The sequence below is a fragment of the Taudactylus pleione genome, unplaced genomic scaffold, assembly GCF_031769625.1.
Source record: "Taudactylus pleione unplaced genomic scaffold, aTauple2 ptg000362l, whole genome shotgun sequence".
Classification (NCBI taxonomy): domain Eukaryota; kingdom Metazoa; phylum Chordata; class Amphibia; order Anura; family Myobatrachidae; genus Taudactylus; species Taudactylus pleione.
Window position 1 is genome coordinate 853,635 of NW_028284763.1, and position 27,842 is coordinate 881,476.

A 27,842-nucleotide genomic window follows, 5' to 3' on the forward strand; every position below is an offset into this window, starting at 1 on the left:
ATGGCTCTCACATTGACGGCAGTCGTCCTTTCTGGGCACATTTTCATGATTATTGCGGCTCCAATAATCTCGTCCTATGATCAAGAAATTTCAGCAGTGATTCATCGCTATAATGAAATGTCTGGCAAAGAAAATCTGTTTAAGCTCTTCAAGGTGGGAAATGAGAACCGGACAATCCTAACGGTAAGTGCCCGATTTTCTGTAGCACATTCTCTGATGCGTCATTGTTATATAATGACTGTCAGACTAAATGGGGCATATTTACTAAAGTGCAGGTTATTAGAAGTGCCCATAGCAACCAATCAGATTCTACCTATCATTTATCTAGCACCTTCTAGAAGATAATAGATAGAATCTGATTGGTTGCTATGGGCAACATCTCCACTTCTAAACACCTGCACGTTAGTAATTATACCCCAACATCTTACAAATATACAGATGAAAAAGAACTTCTCATTTACTAAGAGTCAGAAAAAGGAAAAGCGCCTGTCCTGGTGTCACAGGGTTCCATGGACTTTTACTGACATTTTTAAAAGCTCCATTAAAAAGTCTCTTTTATCAATAATTGTTCATATTAAAAGAGTTGACAAAGACGAATTAACTTATTTTTTTAAATCCTAATGTGCAAAAAATAGGAGAAATCTCCAGATATACAAATCCAAACTCCTCACAAAGCACCTTTAAGAAAAAAAAGCCAAAACATATAAATGTATATATATATATATATAAATATATACATATATATATATATATATATACATACATATACACACATACACACATACTGTTTATGGAATTAGTATGATTTCCCGCCGGCCTCGGTTCTAATCCCGACTGCGGCAGCCCGACAGAGGAGGGAATCCCAATCGCCTAAACCTAACCCCCCCTTCCCCACAGCCTAAACCTAAGTTTCCTGGGGGGTGCTTCACCTTAACCTACCCCCGGGGGAGCCTAACCCCTAGCCTAACCCTCCCGGGGGGCTGCCTAATCCTGTCCCCCCTGGGAACCCAAAACCTAACCCCCCCCCCCCGTGTGGCTGTCCGCTCCCAGCACCCGGCTTACCTTCGATCGGTACACCGGGTGTCGAGCTCCTGGCGTAGGTCTAATGACAGGCGTCAGGATTTCGACACCTGTCATTAGTACCTTGCCGGGATTAAGCAGTCGGGTAGCCAGCGGTCGGCATTGCGACCGCCGTCTACCCGACTGCTTCCCATATATATATATAATATATATATGTATATTAGAGATGTGCGCTGACCCCTTTGTTTTGGTTTTGGATATGGAATAATTTTCGTGTTTTGGTTTTGGATCTGGATTTAAAAAAAAAAAAGATAAAACATTTTTAAAACAGCTAAAATCATGTCATTTTGCAATCCAAAATCCAAAATTCAGATTTAAAATCCAAATTCCGAACTGCAGGAAGATCGGAATCGGAGATCTGGAAAATGAGCCAAGCAGCGGCATTGAGGATCGATTGGAGTGGAGAGAGGTGGGAGTCAGTCAGGACATGACCAGTGAGTGTATGAGGGTCTTGGTAGCATCCAGATTGAGAAAGGGTCTGATCTTGGAAATATTTTTGAGATGTTAATGGCAGGACTGCTGAATGTGTGGTGTGAAGGAGAGGGAGGAGTCCAGGATAGCTCCAAGACAGCGCAGTTGGGGGCTAGAGGAGATAGTTGTCCCAATAACAGACCCTGAAATTGTGGGAAGATAATCAGTTCAGTCTTAGACATGTTAAGTGTAAGAAAGCGCTGGGACATTCAGGAAGAGACAGCAGAGAGACAGTTGGAGATACAGGTGGAGAGATATTGGGCGAGGTCAGGGGAGGAAAGGTAGATCTGAGTATCATCAGCATAGAGATGATATTGGAGGACAAAAGAACTGATGAATTCACCTAAAGAGGACGTACAGAGGGAGAATAGGAGACGTCCTATAACAGAACCTTGGGGATCACCTACTGTTAGTGTTAGTGGTTGGGGGAAGGAGTCATGAGAGGAGACAGAGAAGGATTGGTCAGAGAGGTAGGAGGACAGCCAGGAGAAGGCAGTGCCACATAGACCAAGGGAGTGAAGGATTTCCAGGCGCAGGGGGCGGTCCACGGTGTCAAAAGCAACAAAATGATGGAAGAGAATGAACAGAGAGTGGTGGTCCATGGATTTGGCAGCAAGGAGGACACTGCTGACTTTTGTTAGGGCCGTTTCAGTTTGGTTGGTTTATGCAGCAATTGATGTCCCACCCCCACTGTAACTCCACCCACATGATCCATAGCTCCACCCACCTCTGCCACACACACACCCCTCTTAAAAGACTATATTGAAGGTCAGATATTGACGTTTCTGTGATTTTATCAACAGTATTTACTTCAGTGACTTTATTGAAGGAAATTTTCTGGAGTACAAACTAAGCCCCTCTTTTTTAACAGTCAGGCGCAGTTGCGTTTTTGGCTAGAAAAGTTGGCTTTAGCAGAATATGCAGCCACTGAATGTCTAACACTGAATTCTAACTGCTCTCAGAATTGAAACAAAGTAACGGACACATTGTTTCAAATTAATGCATCAATTTATTATGTCCATATATATTATCATTGCTGTGTTTTGGGTCTTTTTTATTAGTAGAAATTCATCATTAAAATAATACATGTTTTATGGCATATTTTTCATTATTTCACTTAATCGGAATTGTGATCACTCTCTGAATTGAAACAAAATAAGAGATTATTTTTTGATATTTGTTTCTATACCTGTTACTATTGCTGTGTTTTTGGTTTTTTATTAGTAGAAATTTATCATTAAAATAATATGTTTTATTGTGTATTTTTCATTATTTTATTTTTTATGGCTCAAATCTAACTACAATTTGATACATTCTTAGGGCAATTATTTTTCCGTTTTTGTCTGTGCTGTGAAAAAGAAATTTGCGATGGTCGCAATGTTCCCGATGATCCAATGTTTGAAGAGAAAAAAATTATTTTTATACAAATTTTTTTTTTTTAATGAAATCATTTTAGATAAGTTGAAATAAATGTTCTTCACCTAATTCACTCATATAAAAAAGACCAACAATTTCTGAGCATTTTTTAAAGAAATTGAGGGCCTGATTCAGAGCCGGACGCTCTGACAGAGCGCTCACTCTGAATCAGGGCCAGCCCTCTTGTTTTTTAGAGCAGCCTGCCGGCCGCTCGCATAGCTGTGGGTCACCACACACAGCTATCGCAAGCGGCCAGGAAGATGGTCGCAATGGTCAAGACCATTGCTACCATCGGGCTTGCGACGAGACCCTTGTGGTAGGGTCTCATTGCCGCAAGCCCTAGAGTGCTTTCGGCTCAAACAGAGCTGAAAGCACTGCCACTGACATCACTTGTGATGTCAGTGGGGCCTGCCCCAGACGGTAGGGAACGCCTCCATCTGGGCAGCCACGCCCCTGGACCACCCACCAAAGGGGGCGTGCTGTCACTCAACATCAACAGCAACGCCCCCTTTGCTACGAGACCTGGAGCGACAGTTTGTTCGTCGCTATCCGGGTCTCGAGCATGCTCACGACGGAGCCGGCTCCGTCGTGCGCATGCGCACTGGGCACCATCAACCCGCGAGCGGGTCTGAATCAGGCCCTGAGTTACCAGCGAAGCCAATACAGTTCTTCAAGGTTGAAGGTTAGCAAGGTTTTAGGCAGAAGTCGGCCAATTGGTGTGCCTAGAAGAGGTTTAAGCAAGAGAAACCTTGATTCTGTTAAGAAGAAAACAAGAAAAAGACGTCCTTTGTCTGATTCAGAAGGGTCTAAGGAAAGGTCTGCTTCCGAAAACAGAAGAGCAGAGGATGAAGGTCCTGGTTTCCAGCTGTTTGATGTGAGGAAACTTTGTGACATTCTTAAATACAACCAAAAAAAGAGGAAGGCCTCTAGAGAATGTCAAGCTAGATGTTAGAAGTAAAGTTTTGGAATGGCAAAAGTAGCTTAAAAGGCTTTATTTGAAATGTGTTAAAATGGAGAAAATTGTTGCGAAAGTTGAAAGTATTGTTGCACAACTGCTGGGCAATTTACAGAAGTATATACAGTTCAGAACAGAAGCATAGGTCAGAAAAAAAAGAAGAGACACAGAAACCTGGATGATGAGACCACCAGATGACAGAGAAGTCTGGATAATATTCGTGGATGTGGTGAAGCGCCCTGATGTGAAAAGTGAAGAGGGGCTTCACCATAAAAATGCCTCATCCCAAATCGCTCAACCCAGGGGTTGTGAGCTAGGGAGGGGGATGTGTGGCAGCATCAGCATAGAGGGCAATAGTGAGCCATGGATTCTGTGTGGGGCTGGAGGCATCCACCCGCATAGTGAAGAAAAAGGTGTGACCACAGCTAAGGGCTCCCTTGTGTACAGAGCCCAGGTGGGGCTAATGAGGCAGACCAGTCAGGTTGCTAGAGGAGATAGTCCAAGTGGGATTGTGGCAGCAATAGAACCCACTGTGCCTAAAGGCTAATGGGGGCCAGGATGTCAGTGTCCAGACCTGCAGGTGACAGGGAGGACCACAATTCTCTGACTGTGTGTATGTGAAGTTGTGGCAGCCAAGTCAGGCCAGTAGGCCTTAAAGCAGCAGGCATGAGGCCAGTGTCCATACTTGCGTGGGGAACGGGGGACCAAAAAAGACTTTTCGAGAGTATAGCTGTGAGAGACAGAACTATAAGAGACTGTATTATAGAAACAGGAAAAAGATCGAATGTCACAGTCCTGTAGCACTGGAGTATGTCCAAATAACCTTTCAAATAATCAGTACTTATTTTGTGAATGAGACGTAACTGACACACTTACTGTTTGTATACAATGTAACAAACGTAATTTAGTGAAAAAATGTAGCAAAAGATATCTTTCCACATAAGATTGAGATTTTTTTTCATCTCCACAGCAGTAAATCAATCAATCACATAGAGTGGAATAGTTGAAAAATAATGACAACTGGCTCTCATACGAAAAATAGTCCAATTTTCCCATACACTGTTCAAATGTCTTTTATTTTAAAAAAATATATATATATATGTGCATCTCATAAAAACGAAAAATTCTTCCATTTGCAGATGGCGAGACATTAGATATATAAGCAGGAATGTGCTTACCGGACTTGCAGGGTGAACATATCAGAGTGTGTGTGTCATAGATGGACAGTAAAAAAACTGTGGTTATAGTGCGGATGTAAGCCAGAGAGGATACCTATATTTCCCGAGTAGATGTTAAACGGGATGGTAATACCCTCTAGGTAACAGATGTAGTTTTCCTCATGGCTCTCACCCGTGTGGTCTCCGCTCATACAGGGGTATTCAATATGGGAGCGAAAACTCAGTTTTTGCGTTAATATCGCACCTATGACGTCATTATCGCAGGTTTTAGTTTTACACCGTATTCAATTTCAAAGACTTTTCGCAGGTTCGAAAAGTCTTTGATAAAAAACGGGGATAACTTTTCACCATTGAATAGGTGTCGAAAAAAAGTCCAGAATTAGGGTTTAGGGGTGCAGGCTTAAAAAAAATAGCCTGCACCCCTGGGAATGACATTTAAGAAAGAACTGTGTCAAAAAAAGTTTTAAAGAAAAATAGGGACACCCCAAAAAATTAATTTAAAAATTGGGGTGAAAAAAAAAATGGGAAAAAATTGTTTAACAATAGGGACATAGGTTCAGGGCTATTCTGCATGTACGCGGCAGGTGTTTTCTAGAATAGCCTATTAGCGGGAGGTGTTTTCTAGAATAGCCTATTAGCGGGAGGTGTTTTCTAGAATAGTCTATTAGCGGGAGGTGTTTTCTAGACTAGCCTATTAGCTGGAGGTGTTTTCTAGAATAGATTTATAGCGGCAGGTGTTTTCTAGAATAGCCTATTAGCAGGAGGTGTTTTCTAGAATAGATTTATAGCGGCAGGTGCACAATTGCAGAATTTTAAAAAACTTACTTTAGGGACATCAAAATATGCTAGTACCCATTTTCATGTACCCCAAATTTGATGGGACCACTTAAAAAAACGAAAAAAATAACCTAAGTGCTCTTCTGCATCACTTCTTCAATGTTGGGAAAAAAACACCTGCTGCGGCTATTTAAATCCCCGACTTTCATTTAAAGGCTAAAACGGGGGTACCCATAGTGATCCCCCATGTTTTTACAACTTTAGGGGGGTCCTACAATTTTTTTAAGGAAAATTTCGTAACCTTACGCAAATCCCACTTCGCAGGCTACCGTTTTCGTTAGTGTCATATTGAATACGGGGATAAGCGGGCGCGCGCCCGATACTTTATCCCAGGTAAAAGCTCCGATATGAAACGTAAACTTCGACAGCGAAGGTTACGTTTCATATTGAATTCCCCTCAAAGTCCTATGCTGGGACCTTACTGCCACGGCTCTCACCCATAGCTGATGACCATAAATATCCTCCCGTACAGCGTTCTTACGACTATTCCCAGGTGTAACACCACGTGTTGCGGCTCTCACCCGCAAACCCTGCTTGCCGGCTCTGACCTTCCTTCGTATCACTATTCGCTCCAAATGTTTCAAAGAAACCAAAAAAGTATTAGAATTCACAGTTCCACAGTTTAGATCAGCTGTTTGCCGATGCGTTTCCACCCTCCATGGGTCTTTGTCAAGGTGCCTATATATATATAAATCCAATAAAGAGATCGGCACTCAGAGTAATTAACAAGATGCATATAATAATGTATTAAATATGGTCTACAGTCGTTTCTGGGCCGAAGTCCCGTCTAGCCGTCCATCAAGACACGCTGGAGACACGCGCCAGCTGGTGGTAAGGTACATATGGGGGGTTTATGGTTTATGTTGTTATTTCATGTATTTGTTTCTGTCTGTATTGTGGTCCTGAAGACGGGGCTTCGGCCCAGAAATGGCTATAGACCATATTTAATACATTATTATATGCATCTTGTTGATTACTCTGAGTGCCGATCTCTTTATTGGATTTATGTGGATGGATTGGATTGTGCACCGGAGGCAGCTGTGTTGCTGTTGGGAGTGCCGGCAGATTGTGGACTATAGATATATATAGATATATAGATATATATATATATATATATATATATATATAATGTACTTGCTAGCCCTTGTTCCCCTTCCAATCTTCTATGCTAAATGTGTTCTGCCATATCATATAAGTCCCAGGCATGTTGTGTATGGATACACTGTGCAATATTGTCTGTTATTGTTATAGGGTAATATTGTCAATGTTAGAGGATATGATCCACATCCCATCTTAGCCCAGTTAGTATTACAGTCAGGTGTCAGCATGAGTATAATTATCCATGTGCAGCAGTACAGTTTTGCAGCTGCCATTGTGTAATAATGCCTAACGTTTATTTGTCCTTTGCACATGGATTAGTAAATGATCAGGCTGACTAAACATTGTATTGTATAGATGGGAGTTAGCTATTGTTATCTGATTACTATTGCAACACGGGTTTTAAATGACAGCACTGAGAGACTGTAATATTACTAACTGTGAGAATTTAAGATCCAGACATTGTTTCCCTGTGTGTACCAACTCAATGTAATCATATAGCCAGGCCATTGTGTATTGTAGTCTGGGATATCTGAGATGCTCCGAGGTAGAGGGAAGCTAAACACATCACTGTTGCCTAAGGCTATTCTGGGGACTAAAGAAGGGGCTACCAGCTAGTATGGGGTCACTGGTCTTGGCTAAGAGGTGATACTCTGCTAAGAGTTCACTATGTGACCCAGCGCATTGGAATTATTTGGAGTTTGAACCGTGTCACTTCTCCTGGAACTTGTCTCTGCTTAAGGACTTCATCTATACCCCTGCTAAAACTTACGTGGGCTCCTCAGCAGTCTGTGCCTAGCCAAGGGACTTTAGTGGACTCATTTCTTCATTTGTTGGATGCGATTATTGGGAAGTGGGCCGTGCTATGTTTAACCCTTTCCTACAGAATAAAGCATTTTTCTGCTTTCATCTATTACAGGGTCTGAGCAATCTGCCATTCCCGTATCTGCACATGTGGTGGTAAGCAGTGGTGTCACTCGGTTATAGGCACAGAATTGGAAATTCATAGCAAAATAGAGGCAGCAAACATACAAAAAACCAGCAAGTGAGTCATGCAGGAACTTTGTCAGGCAAGAAAAATAGAGATCAATGCAGTGTATATAAGGGGTCCCTAGTTGAAAAATGGTCTCAATGGGACTTAGAACACTATGGCAAGGAGGAGATAGAGAAGTAAGTGGTTGAGAACCCATCAGAGGGGACCAGTGATGAAACCAGGGTGATGGCCACCCCAGTAGTTACACGATCATCTGTAGATTTTGCTTGATATACTGGGACCAGGAGCTGCTGCACATGAGAGGGCAGTGGTATTGGTGGCAGCGGTGGGATGACCGGTCATGTTAACAGCATCAGCATCAGTATCAGAAGGAAGACAGACACTGCAACTGGGTCAGAATATATGGCACATACATAGTTTGGTGGACTGAGCTCAGGAGATATATCATGCACTGAGCCTAGAGCAAGGTAGAGACTACCATGAGATTTGGAAAGTATTGTTGGCCTGATTCAGAGTTGTATGTACAACTCCATTGTATTACTAATTTCTGCATGTGTTGGTCTATGTTTGTGATGGTGGTCGCAGTGACCCCTAAGCTGCAGCATGATTGACATGCTGCAACCATTTGGGGGCAGGTAGGGGTCAATGACGTGCTGCATTCTTGAAGATGGGTGCGTTGGCCCCTTTGTCAAGGCGTGGTGAGGCCTGTGCCTCTGCAGCATCATTACACAAGACATCTTGAGTAACCTGAGGGTAACTGAGATGACCTACGTTTACCACGCAGATGATCCGATGCTACCTCCTCGGACACAACAGCATATAATAGAGGCCAGCAGGAGGCGTATTTTTACATAAGTTGCCTCCTGCGGCTTTAGCATATTATCGCATAGCCGCTGGGTATAAAGATGTAACAGCTGTGTATAATATGTCTATCTCTGCATCAGGTTCTGTGGTTAGAAGGGAGAAGCCACAACTGTAATGTGCAATAAAACCATATTTATATTGGAGCAGCTGATGAATAAAATGACTCCAGAAAACATCCCCGATGGAAAGTAACTAGCAGTAGAGAATTGGACACTGTCAGAAGGGCCCCACTCGATCCAGCTATACCACCAATTACATTGTGCCCCATGCCTTCATGTAAAGTACTACAGATGTGCACCCTAGTGCACCCGAACCATGCAGTCCAGCACTACAAATAGATGGTGCTAAACTTGCTGCCAACTGGGACACATACAATGAGAATGCCCACAGGGAAGAGGGACCATTCCCGGGTGCAAGACTAGCTGTGCCGTAAGTGGTGGTGTGCCAAGAAACAACGGTTGAGGATGGGGAGGGATATTACTATCCTGATGTGCCAGAGGTGGAGGGAGTAGTGTCCCATGGCACAGGTACATTTGGATTGGGGCCAGGGTTTGGTAGAGGATCAACAGGAGCTGTGAAACAAGGTACAAGCTTGAAACTGAAGCACAGTGACTGTTCCCTCTCATGACCTTTCTCTATGATGAAGGTCTACCCGGATACATAAGGATATTAGGTTGTCCAGGGATGTTGGTAGCTCTCTGGACATCAGCATATCTTTAATTTGCTTTGAAAGCCCTTGTATAAATGCAACTACCAGGGCCTCACTATTCCACCCTAGCTTGAAGGCAAGGGTTCTGAACTGCACTGCATACTGGCCTGTGGACTGGCTGCCTTGTCTCAATTGGAGGACACTGGAGGCAACAGAAGACACCCATCCCGGTTCATCGAACACCTTTCTGAAGGCTTCCAGAAATCTTATGCTGCCATTGACCAGCGGGTCGCTTCTCTCCCACAATGGAGAAGCCCATGCTAGGGCCTGACCAGACACCAAGGAGATGATGTAATTCCCAACAGCTCTTGCAATCCCCATCAAACCTTGAGGGATTCGGAATTCGTAGAGGTGTGGAAGCTCCGGTAACTGAAACATAAACCGCAGGAGATGGCCTGACTGTACTGGAGGTGACTGATTGGTCCCGACTTGCTGCATCAGTGTCTGTAGGCTCCGCATGATCTCGGCTTTTGCATCTCGACTCTGGCAAGGAGATTTTTCAGCAATTCCCGTGTCGAGAGATTACCATGTTGGGGCCAAAGTATTCTGTCACAAGCTCTCGGATAGATAGTGGATGCTTGCCTGTATTTTGGGATTGACTAAGACCCAGTACAGAGGCGCTTAGTCTAACATGCTGGCGGTGTTCATCCCCGCAAGGAGGTTTGGACTTGGCTGCGTCCGTCACGCAGGTCTCGGTCCTCTGACTTGCTTCCCTAGTACAGGTGCTAGTGTACACTGGAGCGTAGTAGGATATGTCATAAGCATACTCATAGTCCACAACCAGGGTCAGAACCAGATGGATTTAGCGGTCCAAGCAGTGCCAGCTCTTGGGGTATCCACGGGGTGTCGAACAGGGGCGCATCCCTCCCAACATCCCGATTGCAGCAGGATAGCACTGTCCCGCTGCTCCACCCATGGGACGAAGTGTCCCGCGGATGGTCAAATCGGGAGGTTGGGCCGGACCCCAGAGCAGCTAATTGGATGCTGCGCGCAGTCCCAGGAGAGGGCTGGGGGAAGCTCAGCTAGTGATGGAGTGCTGGACTCTCCCCAAGCCTTACATTACACAGGAGGCGTGCCATGTGGACACGCCGCCAAATAACGTCACTTAGGGGGCATGGCCTAATCTTATGGTAATACTACCCCTAACCCCCTAACACTAACCCTAACCTTATGGTAACCCTAACCCTGACCCCTTAACACTAATCCTAACCTTACGGTAACCCTAGCCCTAATCCCCTAACACTAACCCTACCCCTAACCCTTTTAACACTAACCGTACCCCCCTAACACTAACCCTACCCCTAACACTAACAATAACCCTAACCCCCTAACCCTACCCCTAACCCCCTAACATTAACCGTGATCTTATGGTAACCCTACCCCTAATCCCCTAACACTAAACCTAACCTTGTGGTAACCCTACCCCTAACCCCTTAACAGTAACCCTACCCCTAACCCCTTTAACACTAACTCTACCCCTAACACAAACAATAACCCTAACCCCCTAACACTAACCCTAATCTTATTGTAACCCTACCCCTAACCCCTTTAACACTAACCCTACCCCTAACCCCTTTAACACTAACCCTACCCTCCTAACACTAACCTTTCCCCTATCACTAACAATAACCCTAACCCCCTAACACTAACCCTAACCTTATGGTAACCCTACCCCTTAACACTAACTCTAACCTCATGGTAACCCCACCCCTAACCGCTTTAACACTATCCCTACCGCTAACCCCCTAATACTAACCCTAACCTGTTAACACTGACCCTAATCTTAAATTAACACTACCCCTAACCCGCTAACCCTAAACCTACCCCTAATTCCTAAACCCTAACCATACCCCCTAACACTAAACATACCCATAACACTAACCCTAATCTTATGGTAACACTACTCCTAACCCCCTGACACTAACCCTAATCTTATGATAACACTACCCCTAACCCCTTAACACCAACTCTAACCTTATGGTAACCCTACCCCTAACCCCTTAATACTAACCCTAACCTCATGGTAACACTAACCCTACCCCTAACACTAACCCTAACCTTTTGGTAACCCTACCCCTAACCCCTTAACACTAACCCTAACCTCATGGTAACACTAACCCTACCCCTAACACTAACCCTAACCTTATGGAAACCCTACCCCTAACCCCTTAACCCTAACCCTAACCTCATGGTAACCCTACCCCTAACCCCCTAACACTACCCCTACCCCTAACACTAACCTTATGGTAACCCTACCCCTAACCCCTTAACACTAACCATAACTTTATGGAAACCCCTTCCCCTAATTCCTAAACACTAACCCTAACATTATGGTAACCCTACTCCTAACCCCCTAACACTAACCCATTAACACTAATCCTAATCTTATGGTAACCTTACCCCTAACACTAACCCTAATCTTGTTGTAACACTACCCATAACACTAACCCTAACCTTATGGTAACCCTACCCCTAACACTAACCCAACCCCTAACCCCCTAACCCTACCCCTAACCCCTAAACACTAACCTTATGGTAACCCTACCCCTAACCCCCTAATACTAACCCTACCCCTAACCCTTTTAAAACTAACCTTACCCCCCTAACACTACCCCTATCCCTAACTCTAACCCCCTAACACTAACCATAACCTCATGGTAACCCTAACCCCCTAACACCCTACCCCTAACCCCCTAACACTAACCTATGGTAACCCTACCCCTAACCCCTTAACACTAACCCTAACCTTATGGTAACCCTACTCCTAACCCCCTAACACTAACCCTACCCCTAACCTTTTTAACATTAACTCTACCCCCCTAACACTAACCTCCTAACACTAACCCTAACCTTATGGTATCCCTATCCCTAACCCCTTAACACTAACCCTAACCTCATGGTAACCCTACCCCTAACCCCCTAACACTAACCCTACCACTAACCCTTTTAACACTAACCCTACCCCCCTATCACTAACCCTACCCCTAAACACTAACCCCCTAACACTAATACTAACCTTATGGTAACCCTACCCTTAACCCCCTAACACTAACCCTACCCCTAACTCTAACCCCCTAACACTAACCCTAACCTTATGGTAACCCTACCCCTAACCCCCTAACACTAACCCTAACCTCACGATAACCCTACCCCTAACCCTATAACACTAAACCTAACCTTATGATAACCTTACCCCTAACCCCCTAACACTAACCTCACGATAACCCTACCCCTAACCCCCTAACACTAACCCTAACCTCACGATAACCCTACCCCTAACCCCCTAACACTAACCCTAACCTCACAATAACCCTACCCCTAACCCCCTAACACTAACCCTAACCTTATGGTAACCCTACCCCTAACCCCCTAACACTAACCCTAACCTTATGATAACCCTACCCCTAACCCCCTAACACTAACCCTAACCTCACGATAACCCTACCCCTAACCCCCTAACACTAACCCTAACCTCACGATAACCCTACCCCTAACCCCCTAACACTAACCCTAACATTATGGTAACCCTACCCCTAACCCCCTAACACTAACCCTAACCTTATGATAACTCTACCCCTAACCCCCTAACACTAACCCTAACCTCACAATAACCCTACCCCTAACCCCCTGACACTAACCCTAACCTTATGGTAACCCTACCCCTAACCCCCTAACACTAACCCTAACCTCACGATAACCCTACCCCTAACCCCCTGACACTAACCCTAACCTTATGGTAACCCTACCCCTAACCCCCTGACACTAACCCTAACCTTATGATAACCTTACCCCTAACCCCCTAACACTAACCCTAACCTTATGATAACCCTACCCCTAACCCCCTAACACTAACCCTAACCTTATGATAACCTTACCCCTAACACCCTAACACTAACCCTAACCTTATGGTAACCCTACCCCTAACCCCCTAACACAAACCCTAACCTTATGATAACCCTACCCCTAACCCCCTAACACTAACCTTATGGTAACCCTACCCCTAACTCCTTAACACTAACACTAACCGTATGGTAACCCTACCCCTAACCCCCTGACACTAACCCTACCCCTAAACAATAACCCTAACTCTATGGTAGCCCTACCCCTAACCTTATGGTAACCCTTCCACTAATCCCAATAACTGCTGACATTCTGGTGCTGACATTATGAAGGGCGTCCTAATGACTGACTGCATACTGCATACCTCCATCTCACATACTTAAACACAAAACAATTATTTTAATGAAACAACTTACAAATGGTGTGTACTGTATATATTGTACTGTGTACTGTGTATATTGTACTGTATATTGTACTGTGTACTGTATATATTGTACTGTGTACTATATTGTACTGTGTACTGTATATATTGTACTGTGTACTGTGTATATTGTACTGTATATTGTACTGTGTACTGTATATATTGTACTGTATGTATTGTACGGTGTACTGTATATATTGTAATATGTACTACTGTGTATATTGTACAGTGTACTGTATATATTGTAATGTGTACTGTGTATATTGTACAGTGTACAGTGTACTGTATATATTGTAATGTGTACTGTGTATATTCTACTGTGTACTGTATATATTGTACTGTATATTGTACTGTGTACTGTATATATTGTACTGTGTACTATATTGTACTGTGTATTGTATATATTGTACTGTGTACTGTGTATATTGTACTGTATATTGTACTGTGTACTGTATATATTGTACTGTATGTATTGTACGGTGTACTGTATATATTGTAATATGTACTACTGTGTATATTGTACAGTGTACTGTATATATTGTAATGTGTACTGTGTATATTGTACAGTGTACAGTGTACTGTATATATTGTAATGTGTACTGTGTATATTGTACTGTGTACGGTATATATTGTACTGTGTGCTGTGTATGTTGTACTGTGTACTGTGGCCCAGATTTAGAGGCGGACGCTCTGACAGAGCGCTCGCTCTGAATCAGGACGCCTTTTTATTTTTATGGAGCGGCCTCCTTTCCGCTCGCATTGCTGTGGGTTGCCTCCGTCTGGGCAGCCAACCCCCCGTCCCGCCCACCAAAGGGGGCGTGCTGTCATTCCTTTGTGCGAGACCCGGAGCGACGGATTGCCCGTCGCTATCCGGGTCTCGCGCATGCGCACGACGGAGCCGGCTCTGTCATGCGCATGCGCACTGGCCCACCAGAATCAGGCTCTGTGTACATTGTACTGTGTACTGTATATATTGTACTGTGTATATTGTACTGGTAATGTATATATTGTACTGTATATATTGTACTGTATGCTGTGTATATTGTACTGTGTATATTGTACTATGTACTGTATATATTGTACTGTGTATTATGTATATTGCACTGTGTACTGTATATACTCTACTGTGTATTTTGTACTTTGTACTATATATTTTGTATAGTGTATATTGTGCTGTGTACTGTATATATTGTACTATGTATATTGTACTCTGTACTGTATATATTATACTGTGTACTGTGTATATTGTACTGTGTATATTGTACTATGTACTGTATATATTGTACTGTGTATATTGTACTATGTACTGTATATATTGTACTGTGTATTGTGTATATTGCACTGTGCACTGTATATACTCTGTGTATATTGTACTTTGTACTATATATTTTGTATAGTGTATATTGTGCTGTGTACTGTATATATTGTACTATGTATATTGTACTGTGTACTGTATATATTATACTGTGTATATTGTACTGTGTACTGTGTATATTGTACTGTGTATATTGCACTGTGTACTGTATATATTATACTGTGTATATTGTACTGTGTATATTGTACTATGTACTGTATATATTATACTGTGTATATTGTACTGTGTATATTGTACTATGTACTGTATATATTATACTGTGTATATTGTACTGTGTACTGTGTATATTGTACTGTGTATATTAGTTAAGGAAAGAAGAAAAAGGAACTCTGTTTGGTGAGCACTCTAAGTTTTAGTAAATCCTATATAAAGTAAAACATAACTTTTAATGTAGATAATTAATATAATTAGACTCACTATTGTATAGAACACTCAACATTTATATCACAAAAAATGTCAAAAAATGGTTATAAATCTAATACACTTTAAATCCTAGAAATCCTGTGTATTATTATTAAACATATATAAAATATGTAAATATACACAATATTAATAAATATCAAACACCCTCCTATATATCAAAAAAGAGCGAAATATACAGACAATAAAAGACAATTAGAATCAAGCTTAAATAGCATAATCATACAGGCATCAGGTAATCCCCTAATATATAGCATGAAAGTATCTTTAATTTAGGTTTAGAAAAGTCCGGGCATAGAAACTGCCAAACCTCATTCTACTTCTCCTCACTTGGACCACGGTCTATCTATGAGGAGTGAGAGATTACTGGAAAGGCTGGTTGCCCTTGGAAACAACAGTGTAATCACAGTGTTAAATTGCAATAAATCAGCTCGTTTACATCCAGACAATTACATCAGGTGTGACATTTAATAAATATCTTGGTTGTCACAAAAAGATAAATAGTTGTATGAGAATGTTGAGTGAATAATTTAAATAGGATACAGCGTATTTCAATGTTAATTGTATCAGAGTATAACCACAAGTGACCTCTACATTAAATCCTATTTGTATCTCATTGTGAGTGGCAGATAACTACATGTGATATATCATTTAGTAATGGAGCCAACGTGTCAGAAGACAAAGTAACTGTATATATATATAACTATATCTTGGTTGTCACAAAGAGATAAATAGTTGTAAAAAAATGTTGAGTATATAATTTAAATAAAATACAGCGTATTTCAATGTTAATTATATCAGAGTATAACCACAAGTGACCTCTACATTAAATCCTCTTTGTATCTCAGTAAGAGCAGCAAATAACTGCTAACACGTGTACTACCTATTAATGCAATGATCCCCTATTTTAACAGGATACAATTTAATGATTCACAACAAAAAAAATATAATCAGATGGAATCCGCATAGATAGCTACATCTGGTATAATAGAGAATGCTGAAAATAAACCTGTCAAATAGGAGAAGTAACTACATATAACTAAACAGATCGATGGTACTGTAGTATAAATGATAGTTAAACGAACGTGTTTGCATTGATACGAGATACATCAAGTGTAAAAAAGTTTTACTTATCAATGAATGACCGCAGGTAACCTCTATCATGAAGAGGACGATCTAACTGGGTCATGTGCATGTGAAAAATAAGGATCACTTGAAGCAATAGTGCAGAAGGTGTCCGGGGATACAGAACCTGATGGAGGGGTGTGTCGGGTGATAGATCATCAGACACCCGATGCTGCCTTGCTGCTCCGACGCGCGTTTCGCCGTACCAGCTTGTTCACGGAGGAAATGGTGTGATGACAGTACCTAACAGGCCTGAGTATAAAAGGAATAGATTCTATTGCTTCAAGTGATCCTTATTTTTCACATGCACATGACCCAGTTAGATCGTCCTCTTCATGATAGAGGTTACCTGCGGTCATTCATTGATAAGTAAAACTTTTTTAAACTTGATGTATCTCGGATCAATGCAAACACGTTCGTTTAACTATCATTTATACTACAGTACCATCGATCTGTTTAGTTATATGTAGTTACTTCTCCTGTTTGACAGGTTTATTTTCAGCATTCTCTATTATACCAGATGTAGCTATCTATGCGGATTTCATCTGATTATATAGGGACTAATTTATGTACGCTAGAATATCTATATATTTTGCTGGTATTACAAGGATATATATTATTCGCGTTAATCCAGCTTTTTTGCTGTGAATCATTAAATTGTATCCTGTTATTCTAGGGGATCATTGCATTAATAGTTAGTACACGTGTTAGCAGTTATTTGCTGCTCTTACTGAGATACAAATAGGATTTAATGTAGAGGTCACTTGTGGTTATACTCTGATATAATTAACATTGAAATACGCTGTATTTTATTTAAATTATATACTCAACATTTTTTTCCAACTATTTATCTCTTTGTGACAACCAAGATATAGTTATATATATATACAGTTACTTTGTCTTCTGACACGTTGGCTCCATTACTAAATGATATATCACATGTAGTTATCTGCCGCTCACAATGAGATACAAATAGGATTTAATGTAGAGGTCACTTGTGGTTATACTCTGATACAATTAACATTGAAATACGCTGTATCCTATTTAAATTATTCACTCAACATTCTTATACAACTATTTATCTTTTTGTGACAACCAAGATATTTATTAAATGTCACACCTGATGTAATTGTCTGGATGTAAACGAGCTGATTTATTGCAATTTATACAGTGACAATTTGGGTGTGTCCTAGATGTTATTGTATTATATTGCAGTATTAGTGACATACTTATGTGAATTTGTTGTCTGTCTTCATCATTTACAATGTTAGAGCTGCATTTTCACTGAGATAGAATTTCATTCAGGATAGACATAGCGTTGAGTATTATTGATCTTTATTATTATCATATTTTATTATAATTTACATTTACTGTCACTTCTCTATCCCTCTATTAACTGACGGCTACCTCAAGTTAGTAGTTCTCTCATTAGGGGTCCAATTCTACACAGTAAGACCCCTAACAGCAGACATGAATGCTTGAGTAACACTGCGGTTACACTGTTGTTTCCAAGGGCAACCAGCCTTTCCAGTAATCTCTCACTCCTCATAGATAGACCGTGGTCCAAGTGAGGAGAAGTAGAATGAGGTTTGGCAGTTTCTATGCCCGGACTTTTCTAAACCTAAATTAAAGATACTTTCATGCTATATATTAGGGGATTACCTGATGCCTGTATGATTATGCTATTTAAGCTTGATTCTAATTGTCTTTTATTGTCTGTATATTTCGCTCTTTTTTGATATATAGGAGGGTGTTTGATATTTATTAATATTGTGTATATTTACATATTTTGTATATGTTTAATAATAATACACAGGATTTCTAGGATTTAAAGTGTATTAGATTTATAACCATTTTTTGACATTTTTTGTGATATAAATGTTGAGTGTTCTATACAATAGTGAGTCTAATTATATTAATTATCTACATTAAAAGTTATTTTTTACTTTATATAGGATTTACCAAAACTTAGAGTGCTCAACAAACAGAGTTCCTTTTTCTTCTTTCCTTAACTTATGTACCTAACTCTAGTGAGCACCACCACTACCTGATATTTCATATATATTTATATTGACATAAATTATTCTGGGAATAGTGGCATAAATATTCATATCTCCATTTAAACTGCCTGTGCGATGTTTTTTCCAATTTTCCCTTTCCCTTTGTTTGGTACTGTGTATATTGTACTGTGTATATTGTACAGTGTACTGTGTATATTGTACTGTGTGCTGTGTATACTGTACTGTGTACTGTGTATATTGTACTGTGTATATTGTACTGTGTACTGTGTATATTGTACTGTGTGCTGTGTATACTGTACTGTGTACTGTGTATATTGTACTGTGTGCTGTGTATACTGTACTGTGTACTGTGTATATTGTACTGTGTACTGTGTATATTGTACTGTGTGCTGTGTATACTGTACTGTGTACTGTGTATATTGTACTGTGTACTGTGTATACTGTACTGTGTACTGTGTATATTGTACTGTGTACTGTGTATACTGTACTGTGTGCTGTGTATATTGTACTGTGTACTGTGTATATTGTACTGTGTGCTGTGTATACTGTACTGTGTACTGTGTATATTGTACTGTGTACTGTGTATATTGTACTGTGTGCTGTGTATACTGTACTGTGTACTGTGTATATTGTACTGTGTACTGTGTATACTGTACTGTGTGCTGTGTATATTGTACTGTGTACTGTGTATATTGTCCCGGCCATACATCTTTTTTTGTTTTTTGCCCAATTTCAATGATACAGATATTAGAGAGATTTTGCGCTTTACTTATAAAGAAATGTAAAATCCACGCACAATGCCTTTATATGGTATGTATGGTAGGCGAAAACTGACTAGGCTTGAGAATAAGGTTTTTTGCTGATTGGTTAGCATGACAGCCTTGTTGCTGGGCAGTTTAGTTTAATTAGGGTGTCACCTGGTTTGAAATTGGCCAATGCTTTGTTCAGGGGAGTGTTTAGCTAGTGGAGTATATTAAGGGTGTTCTGGCTAAAGACAGCCTCTTTTCCATTTTGGAATCCTCCATCCCGCCCAAAACCTTGGCCTTTGTGTACTAACCCCCCGTTTTTTTCCACTTAGGGGAGGCGCAGCATTGGCGGGAGAACACTGCATCTCAGTGGCTTTATTGTGGCACAAGAAAGCGTTGGGAGGGTTTGCCCTCTATTTACATGGCGAGTTTGTCCTCTCTGCACGGGGGGACCCGAGCGTTTAACGTGCGGTTCGCTCGGACTGTGGGCCTGATTCAGAGCCGGACGCAATTAGCGCTCGCTCGTCCAGAAAATAGGGGTGGCTATTCAAATGAACCGTTCGCTCTTTGCGGTCTGTTCACGCCTCTAGGTCTGAACGAGCGAACAAAACTTGCGGTCGTTTTTTTGGATAAATACACCCCCTGGCCGCTTGCATCCTACGTCATGTCCGCTATTTATTAGATTAATCAAGTACATCGACCAGGGTATGAACTGCTCGCTATTCTTGTGGTTGGTTTTTGTTACCACAATCTTGCGAGCAGTTCTGGCTATAAAATAACCCAGTGACGTGGTCAATGACGCTGCTGTATTAATTATGCACACCCATAAAACGCCCGTTTTGACCTTTAAGCACGCCTGCGTTCTGATCTCCACTCCCCGTTTTCAAGCACCTTCCCCTGTTACCACCCACATACGCCTCTTTCTGTCACTCAAATTATCAGGCATTCGCTATTTTGCGAGCACATGAATTTCAACCGCACTGACTGGTTCGCGCATGCGTGTAACGATCCGTACGCATGCGCAGTTCGGCAAACATCGCTCGGAGCGAACGAGCGGCCGCTTACGAGCGGGTCTGAATCAGGCCCTGTGCCAGTGAGGGAAGCGAGACCTTCCCATCAGCAGTGTGTCTATAGGGGGGACGTTTAAGTCGTTCCCCAAGTGCTTCAGAGATAGAGAGCTAGAACTGTGTTGCAGCGTCTCCTGGTCACCTCACTTAGGTTAATCTTTCAATTATAAATAAATAGCTGTGACCTTTTAGCCAAGCTGTTACGTGTCCGTGTCTCTATTTATTAGTGTAACGTAAGATACGTATATAAGGTGTTTTGATGTAAATAGCAATAAACCAATGGATCTCTTATTACTCTTATCCAGTGTCTGCTGTATGTTTATCCCTGTACAATGCAGGATGAATCTGCTGCACGTATAAGCCTGAGATTCTCAATGAAAGAAACCACCTGTAAGAAATCAGATCTGACCCATCCTGCCAATTGCGCGTTTATGCCGGGCGGGGTAAGTATAATCCCTGATCATTATCCTGATGTTTGTTTGGTGACCGACTAACAGTATAATGAGAGAACTGCTTAGAACCCTGTGTAATCTTAGTCACTTATACAGTGCAGAACACACTCAGGGCCTGATTCAGAGCCGCTCGTAAGCGGCCACTGGTTCGCTCTGAGCGATGCTCGCACAACTGCGCATGCATATGGGTCGTAATGCGCATGCGCAAACCAGTCATTGCGGTCGGAAATCGTGCACTCACAAAACAGCGAGGGGCTGCTAATTTGATTGACAGAATGTACCGTTTGTGGGTGGTAACAGGGGAAGGTGCTTGAAAACGGGGGAGTGGAGATCCGAACGCAGGCGTGCCTAATGGTCAAAAGGGCATTTAATGGGTGTGCATAATTAGTAAAGGAGCGTCATCGACCACGTCACTTGGTTGTCTTTTAGCCTGAACTGCTCGCAGTGATAGCGGTAAGAAAATCCTACCACAAGCACTGCGAGCAGTTCATACGCCTTTCGATGTTCCCGATCAATCTAATAAATACCGGAGATGATGTGTGATGCGAATGGCAAAGGAGCGTCTTTACAAAATAGCGAGCGCATTTTTCGTTCGCTCGCTCAGACATAAAGGCGTCAACAAACCACAAAGAGCGAGCGCTCAATTTAAATAGCCGGCCCCTTTTTTGGAACGACCATCCGCAAATAGCGTCCGGCTCTGAATCAGGCCCTCAGTGTCTAGGCCTTATACAGTGATTATATGATGTGCCTGTGTACATATAATTATAATAATTATTATTTATATAGCGCTCTTTCAAAGCGCTTAACGGGTAGAAATAACATGATACAGAGGTTTACATTTTCAAAAAAGTATAGAAATTAAGAATATAATATAACATAAAGAACATTTTTAGTCATCAGTTTCAGGATTATTTTTCCTACCCACGCGGGATCCAGGTGAGGCAGCCATTGTAGGCGCACTGCGTAGGATCACACTGGGCAGAAGAGGCAATGCCTGGAATCGATGGCACATAATGGGAGAGATTACTAGGTATAATCATCAGACCCATGCATTTTTCACTCCACACAGAGCACCAGGCAAGGCAGCCATACTGGGCGCCGGTTGGTTACCGTGTGTGAATAAGCAATACTTACCGACTTTATGCCTGCCCCCTCCGAGAGAGGACAGCCAGGTACTGCAGGGGGAGTGGCAGCGGCAATAGTGAGTGGTCCAAGGGCGTGGTGGCGTGATTACTTCATCGTGGCCCCGCCACCCACTATATAATGCTGAGATTACCAGCATTTTAAAGCAGGGGGCGGGGCTATGATGATGCAATTCAGCGCAAATCATGTCATCACCCCCCCCCCCCTAAGATCGTCCGCTTTCACTCAGTAAGTGGGCGGCTGCAGGGGGACTGAGAGGGTGGGATTTTCCACTGGGAGCACCACCTGATTTTTGGGAGTCTCCCGGCCATTCCGGGAGATTAGGCAAGTACGGAATAAGCAGTACATGGGGATAAGACGTATATTACTCTGGGCAATTCCACCACTTTTCATTTCCAGAAGCTTTACTAAAGCTCCCCCCAAGGGGGCAATTCAATTAACCGCGGGGTTACCCTGCAGCTAGTTACTGCGCCCAGCTGGGAAATGCTATTCAATTAAATCAATGGGCTTCCGCACACGTTAAACCCCTGCGGGTGCCTTTTATTGCTGACATTATACTCACAACTCCTAAAGCTGAGAGGAAACCGCCACCTCTACATGTAACATTTGGGGTAAACCCGCTACTTGAATCTCCTGGCACAGGTAATGAGCTGCTGGGTAAACCCTGCAGCTAAATGGATCCCCCCCCTTTTAGTGTCTGAGGCCTGAGCCTGTGGCACGCCAATAGAACGGACCGTAGCCTCCTCCCAGTCACAGCCCAGCACATTTACAAAATTGTGCCTCTCAATGGCAACTGTGCCTCTATGCGCACACACTGTGTAGTAGGGATGGCCATCGAGCATCAATGGTTAACCACCGATGGCTGATGGTCGCGCCATCAATGGCAGATATCCAATGATTCACTGTAAAGAAAATATTTTAAAAAGACAGTAACCAGTGCTTAAAGTGAAGTGGTGGAACCCACCCCATCCCACCCGGCTCTTATTTAATAAAGGGACTGCATGCGCTGTAGATGCGTGTCACAAAAAGGGGGCGTGGTCTCAAAATAGGGTGTGGTCTCGAAAAGAAAGGGGTGTGGTCACACAATAGTATCCTCAATTCAAATTACGCCAGACAGTAGCACAATCTTATTCACATTACACCGCACATAGTGCCCCGATTCACATTACACCACATAGTAATGTCCCTTATTCCTGTAATGGCACACAGTAGTGCCCCTTTTACACAATGCCCACAGTAGTGCCCCTTATACACAATGCCTAAAGTAGTAGTGCCCCTAATACACATAATGCCCACAGTAGTAGTGCCCCTAATACACATAATGCCCACAGCAGTAGTGCCTCTTATACACAATGCCCACATTAGTGCCCCTTATACACAATGCCCACAGTAGTGCCCCTTATACACAATGCCCACATTAGTGCCCCTTATACACAATGCCCACAGTAGTGCCCCTTATACACAATGCCCACATTAGTGCCCCTTATACACAATGCCCACAGTAGTGCCCCTTATACACAATGCCTAAAGTAGTAGTGCCCCTAATACACATAATGCCCACAGTAGTAGTGCCCCTTATACAATGCCCACAGCAGTAGTGCCTCTTATGCAATGCCCCCTGTAGTGGAAGTGCGCCTTATGCAGTGCCCCTATGCAATGTCCCCATTAGTAATGCCCCTAGTAGTAATGCCCCTAGTGGTAATGCCCCCAGTGGTAATGTTCCCTGTAGTAATGCCCCCCAGTGGTAGTGCCCCCAGTGGTAATGTCCCCATTAGCAGTGCCCCTATAGTTGTGCTCCCATTAGTAATGCCCCTAGTAGTAATGCCCCTAGTGGTAATGCCCCCTGTAGTAATGCCCCTAGTGGTAATGCCCCCAGTGGTAATGTCCCCAGTGGTAATGCCCCCTGTAGTAATGCCCCCCAGTGGTAGTGCCCCCAGTGGTAATGTCCCCATTAGCAGTGCCCCTATTAGTAGTGCCCTTTACACTCAAAAAAAACCCCACAATACTTACCTTAAGTCCTGCTCCTGCATCTGCTGCCGTCTGACTGGCAAATCATCAGGACTATGGGAGAGACGTCATGACGAGGGAACTGGTTCCGTCTCCAGATAGAACTGACGGAATGCTGTTCCGCCCCGTTCTTGCCCACTTTAACCCTTGATTTAACCATTTATTGCACACTCACACTAAATACTTAACATCTCCCTGGTTGGTCCCCTCCTCCAGGTTGAAATCTAAGGTCTAAATGAAACAAAATGATGCTCTCGAGCCCTTGGACACGATATTCTGTATACAGTATAGCGAACCCATTGACAGGTCCCACGTGGTTTCCTGCACTATAGCTGTGATTGGCTAAGAGTCAGACCACCCTCAGCCAATCAGCGGGCGCTGTCATGGAAACATTAATAAGTTTGTGTTTTGCGTTCCACAGGTGGTGATGAACTGCGAGCTTGTTATTGACCAGGACAGAAATACCGAACACGTAACACAGCTCTGTAAGACGGCGTTTCCTACAAGGTATAATAAGGTAAGGAAGGGGTAAGACATGCGGAGACCCAGGTCAGGGCAGGGAGATTACATGGTTTACTTTCAGGCTGCGCGGTCTGTGCATTTGTGATGGAGATTGTAAATACTCCGACATCTACGCAACATTGGCCGCACCATTCACATTTGCGATAGCCTAGGGTCTATTATTGCTCCTCTCCTCAAATCCAACTACACATGGCCTCTGAAGCATTGGATTTGCGAATTGGGAACGCAGTAGCGATCTCAGACACGCATGTTACACTCCCTAACATGCCTATGAGACAGCCCCTTTTTTACGATCACTTTAGGTCACCTCCCAGCCTGCAGCCACCAATCACACACGTTGGTTCCTGCATGCGCAGTAAGGGGTTTTCTAGATGCATCACACATGCGTAGCAGCAAAACATCACTCGACTGCGTAAATATTGGTGCTGCGTATTTCTCTGGATTAGGCCTTCAACGGGGTGGTGTTATTAAAAGCAAAACATGCCGGGTTTAGCCTGTAATAACGGTGACCCTTTAATCCCTAATGCTGCCCATCCACTAGCAGACATGAGAACGACTGCACGATTATGACATTGTAATCGTGCAGTCGTTTGTCAGTCTGTGATGAGCCTGCACTGAGCGAGCAGTCATTCAGTGCAGGCTCATCAATCACCTCCTAACATGCTCTACCTGATGTTATCGTCAGGTTGTCCAGCAGGTTTGCACGATGATAGATGTCCAAACGACCAGGGGGAGAGCGCATCGCTGGCCGTTTCAGACATTTTCCTGAACGATTTGTCAACGATTTTCAAACGATTTATCGTTACCGTTCAATCGCTCCATTAAATCGTCTAGTGGATGGGCACCTTAAAGCAAAATAATCACCTACACACTAGACCAGGGGTCAGGGAACTTTTTTACCTTTTACCCCAAAATATATTTAGATATGCCGATGTTACCCCCTTGATTTGAAAGGAAGGAAATCATACAGTAGTGCCCCCATATAATGCCCCTGTAGTAGTGCCCCCATATAATGCCCCTGTAGTAGTGCCCCATATAATGCCCCTGTAGTAGTGCCCCCATAGTTATGCCCCTGTAGTAGTGCCCCCATATAATGCCCCTGTAGTAGTGCCCCCATAGTTATGCCCCTGAAGTAGTGCCCCCATAGTTATGCCCCTGTAATAGTGCCCCCATATAATGCCCCTGTAGTAGTGCCCCCATAGTTATGCCCCTGTAGTAGTACCCCCATATAATGCCCCTGTAGTAGTGCCCCCATATAATGCCACAGGAGTAGTGCCCCCATATAATGCCCCTGTAGTAGAGCCCCCATAGTTATGCCCCTGTAGTAGTGCCCCCTTATAATGCCCCTGTAGTAGTGCCCCCATATAGTGCCCCTGTAGTAGTGCCCCATATAATGCCCCTGTAGTAGTGCCCCCATAGTTATGCCCCTGTAGTAGTGCCCCCATAGTTATGCCCCTGAAGTAGTGCCCCCATAGTTATGCCCCTGTAGTAGTGCCCCCATATAATGCCCCTGTAGTAGTGCCCCCATAGTTATGCCCCTGTAGTAGTGCCCCCATATAATGCCCCTGTAGTAGTGCCCCCATATAATGCCACACAAGTAGTGCCCTCATATAATGCCCCTGTAGTAGTGCCCCCATATAATGCCACACGAGTAGTGCCCCCATATAATGCCCCTGTAGTAGAGCCCCCATAGTTATGCCCCTGTAGTAGTGCCCCCTTATAATGCCCCTGTAGTAGTGCCCCCATATAGTGCCCCTGTAGTAGTGCCCCCATAGTTATGTCATCGTGCACATGCGCGAGACCCGGCTAGCGACAGGTGCTCCATCGCTCCAGGTCTCGCACCAAAGGGGGCAAGCTGTTGATGGTGGGTGACAGGTCGCTCCATTTGGTGGGCGGGCCGAGGGGGTGGCCGGCCAAACGAAGGCGTTCCCAACGGAACGCTTGCCGTTTGGGGGCGGCCCCACTGACATCACCAGTGATGTCACTGGGAGAGCTTCTGGTTCTGTTAGAGCCGAAAGCTCTCTTGGGCTTGCGGCCACGAGACCCTACCACAAGGGTCTCGTCGCAAGCCCGATGGTCGGTGGTCGCGATGGTCAACCTGGCCGCTCCAAAAAAAAAAGCGCACTGATTCAGAGCGAGCGCTCTTTCAGAGCGTCCGTCTCTGAATCAGGTCCACAATGTGTAACCGACGCTGGAAATTCTATCCGCATTACAGATGATAAATAAGCCGTATATAAATACAATGAGGGACTCGCCTCGTAATGCAGCACATCCATCAGGGCCCTGGGGATGTAGTCAGCTGACTGGCGGCCGTGACGCTGATATCCAGACAAGGGAGGTAAGATAGGCGTCGAAATGCCGATGCCTATCTTAATTCCAATGCCGAAACACAGACGGACTGATGCCCGAACGAGGTAAGTCCGGGCTGCATGTCTTCTTAGCTGCGGGGGGGGGTAAGGGTTAGGGCAGTTAACGGGGTTAGCGTTAGGTTTTGGGGGGGAGTTTAGGGTTAGGCACCACTGGGGGGCCTACTGGGAGGCGATGACAGGTTTCTCGCTGAATCGCGTCATCATGACCCCGCCCCCTGCTCCACAATGCCGGCATTGTGTAGCGGAGGCGGGGCCAAAATGATGCGAGTATGTGCGAGTATGTGGCTCCACCCCTAGCCCCTCCCCTAAGTGGCATGTGATGTCCCGGGCACGCTCCCTTTTGCCGGCCCCGCCCGATGCTTAGCCGACCTGGCTGCTCCCTCCTGGAAGGGGCAGACAGGATATCAGCAAGTATGACTTATGTATAATGTTATACTGTCTTACGCTGCATATTAAGATTTTTTTTCAGTGGCTACTTGCAATAAAGCTGGGTACACAATACGATATGTCTCTGATATATCCGATGAGTTATATATTGCTGAGTGCAGCTGCAGGTGTCTACCCCACCTAGGGATCTCCTGATTGTATTTATTTATATTCCTTGTTCCCCAGCGACCATTCAGAAGGGATTTATCAGAGAAGAACCAAGGAAATAACGATTCGTCTCTGGACATCAAGAAGTCTCACAAACAGGAATGCCTGGAGTGCATCTTAACCCTCTTCCCAAAGTAA

The 27,842-nt window shown here is 43.6% G+C and overlaps 1 protein-coding gene across 1 annotated transcript; it reads left to right on the top strand.

The window, feature by feature from the left end:
- On the top strand, window positions 1-27,842 carry SPP2 (secreted phosphoprotein 2). The gene is made up of 4 exons (XM_088444414.1): window positions 1-183; window positions 20,956-21,060; window positions 24,641-24,736; window positions 27,723-27,842. The coding sequence occupies exons 1-4, from the start codon at window positions 1-3 to the stop codon at window positions 27,840-27,842; spliced, it is 504 nt and encodes a 167-aa protein (XP_088300540.1).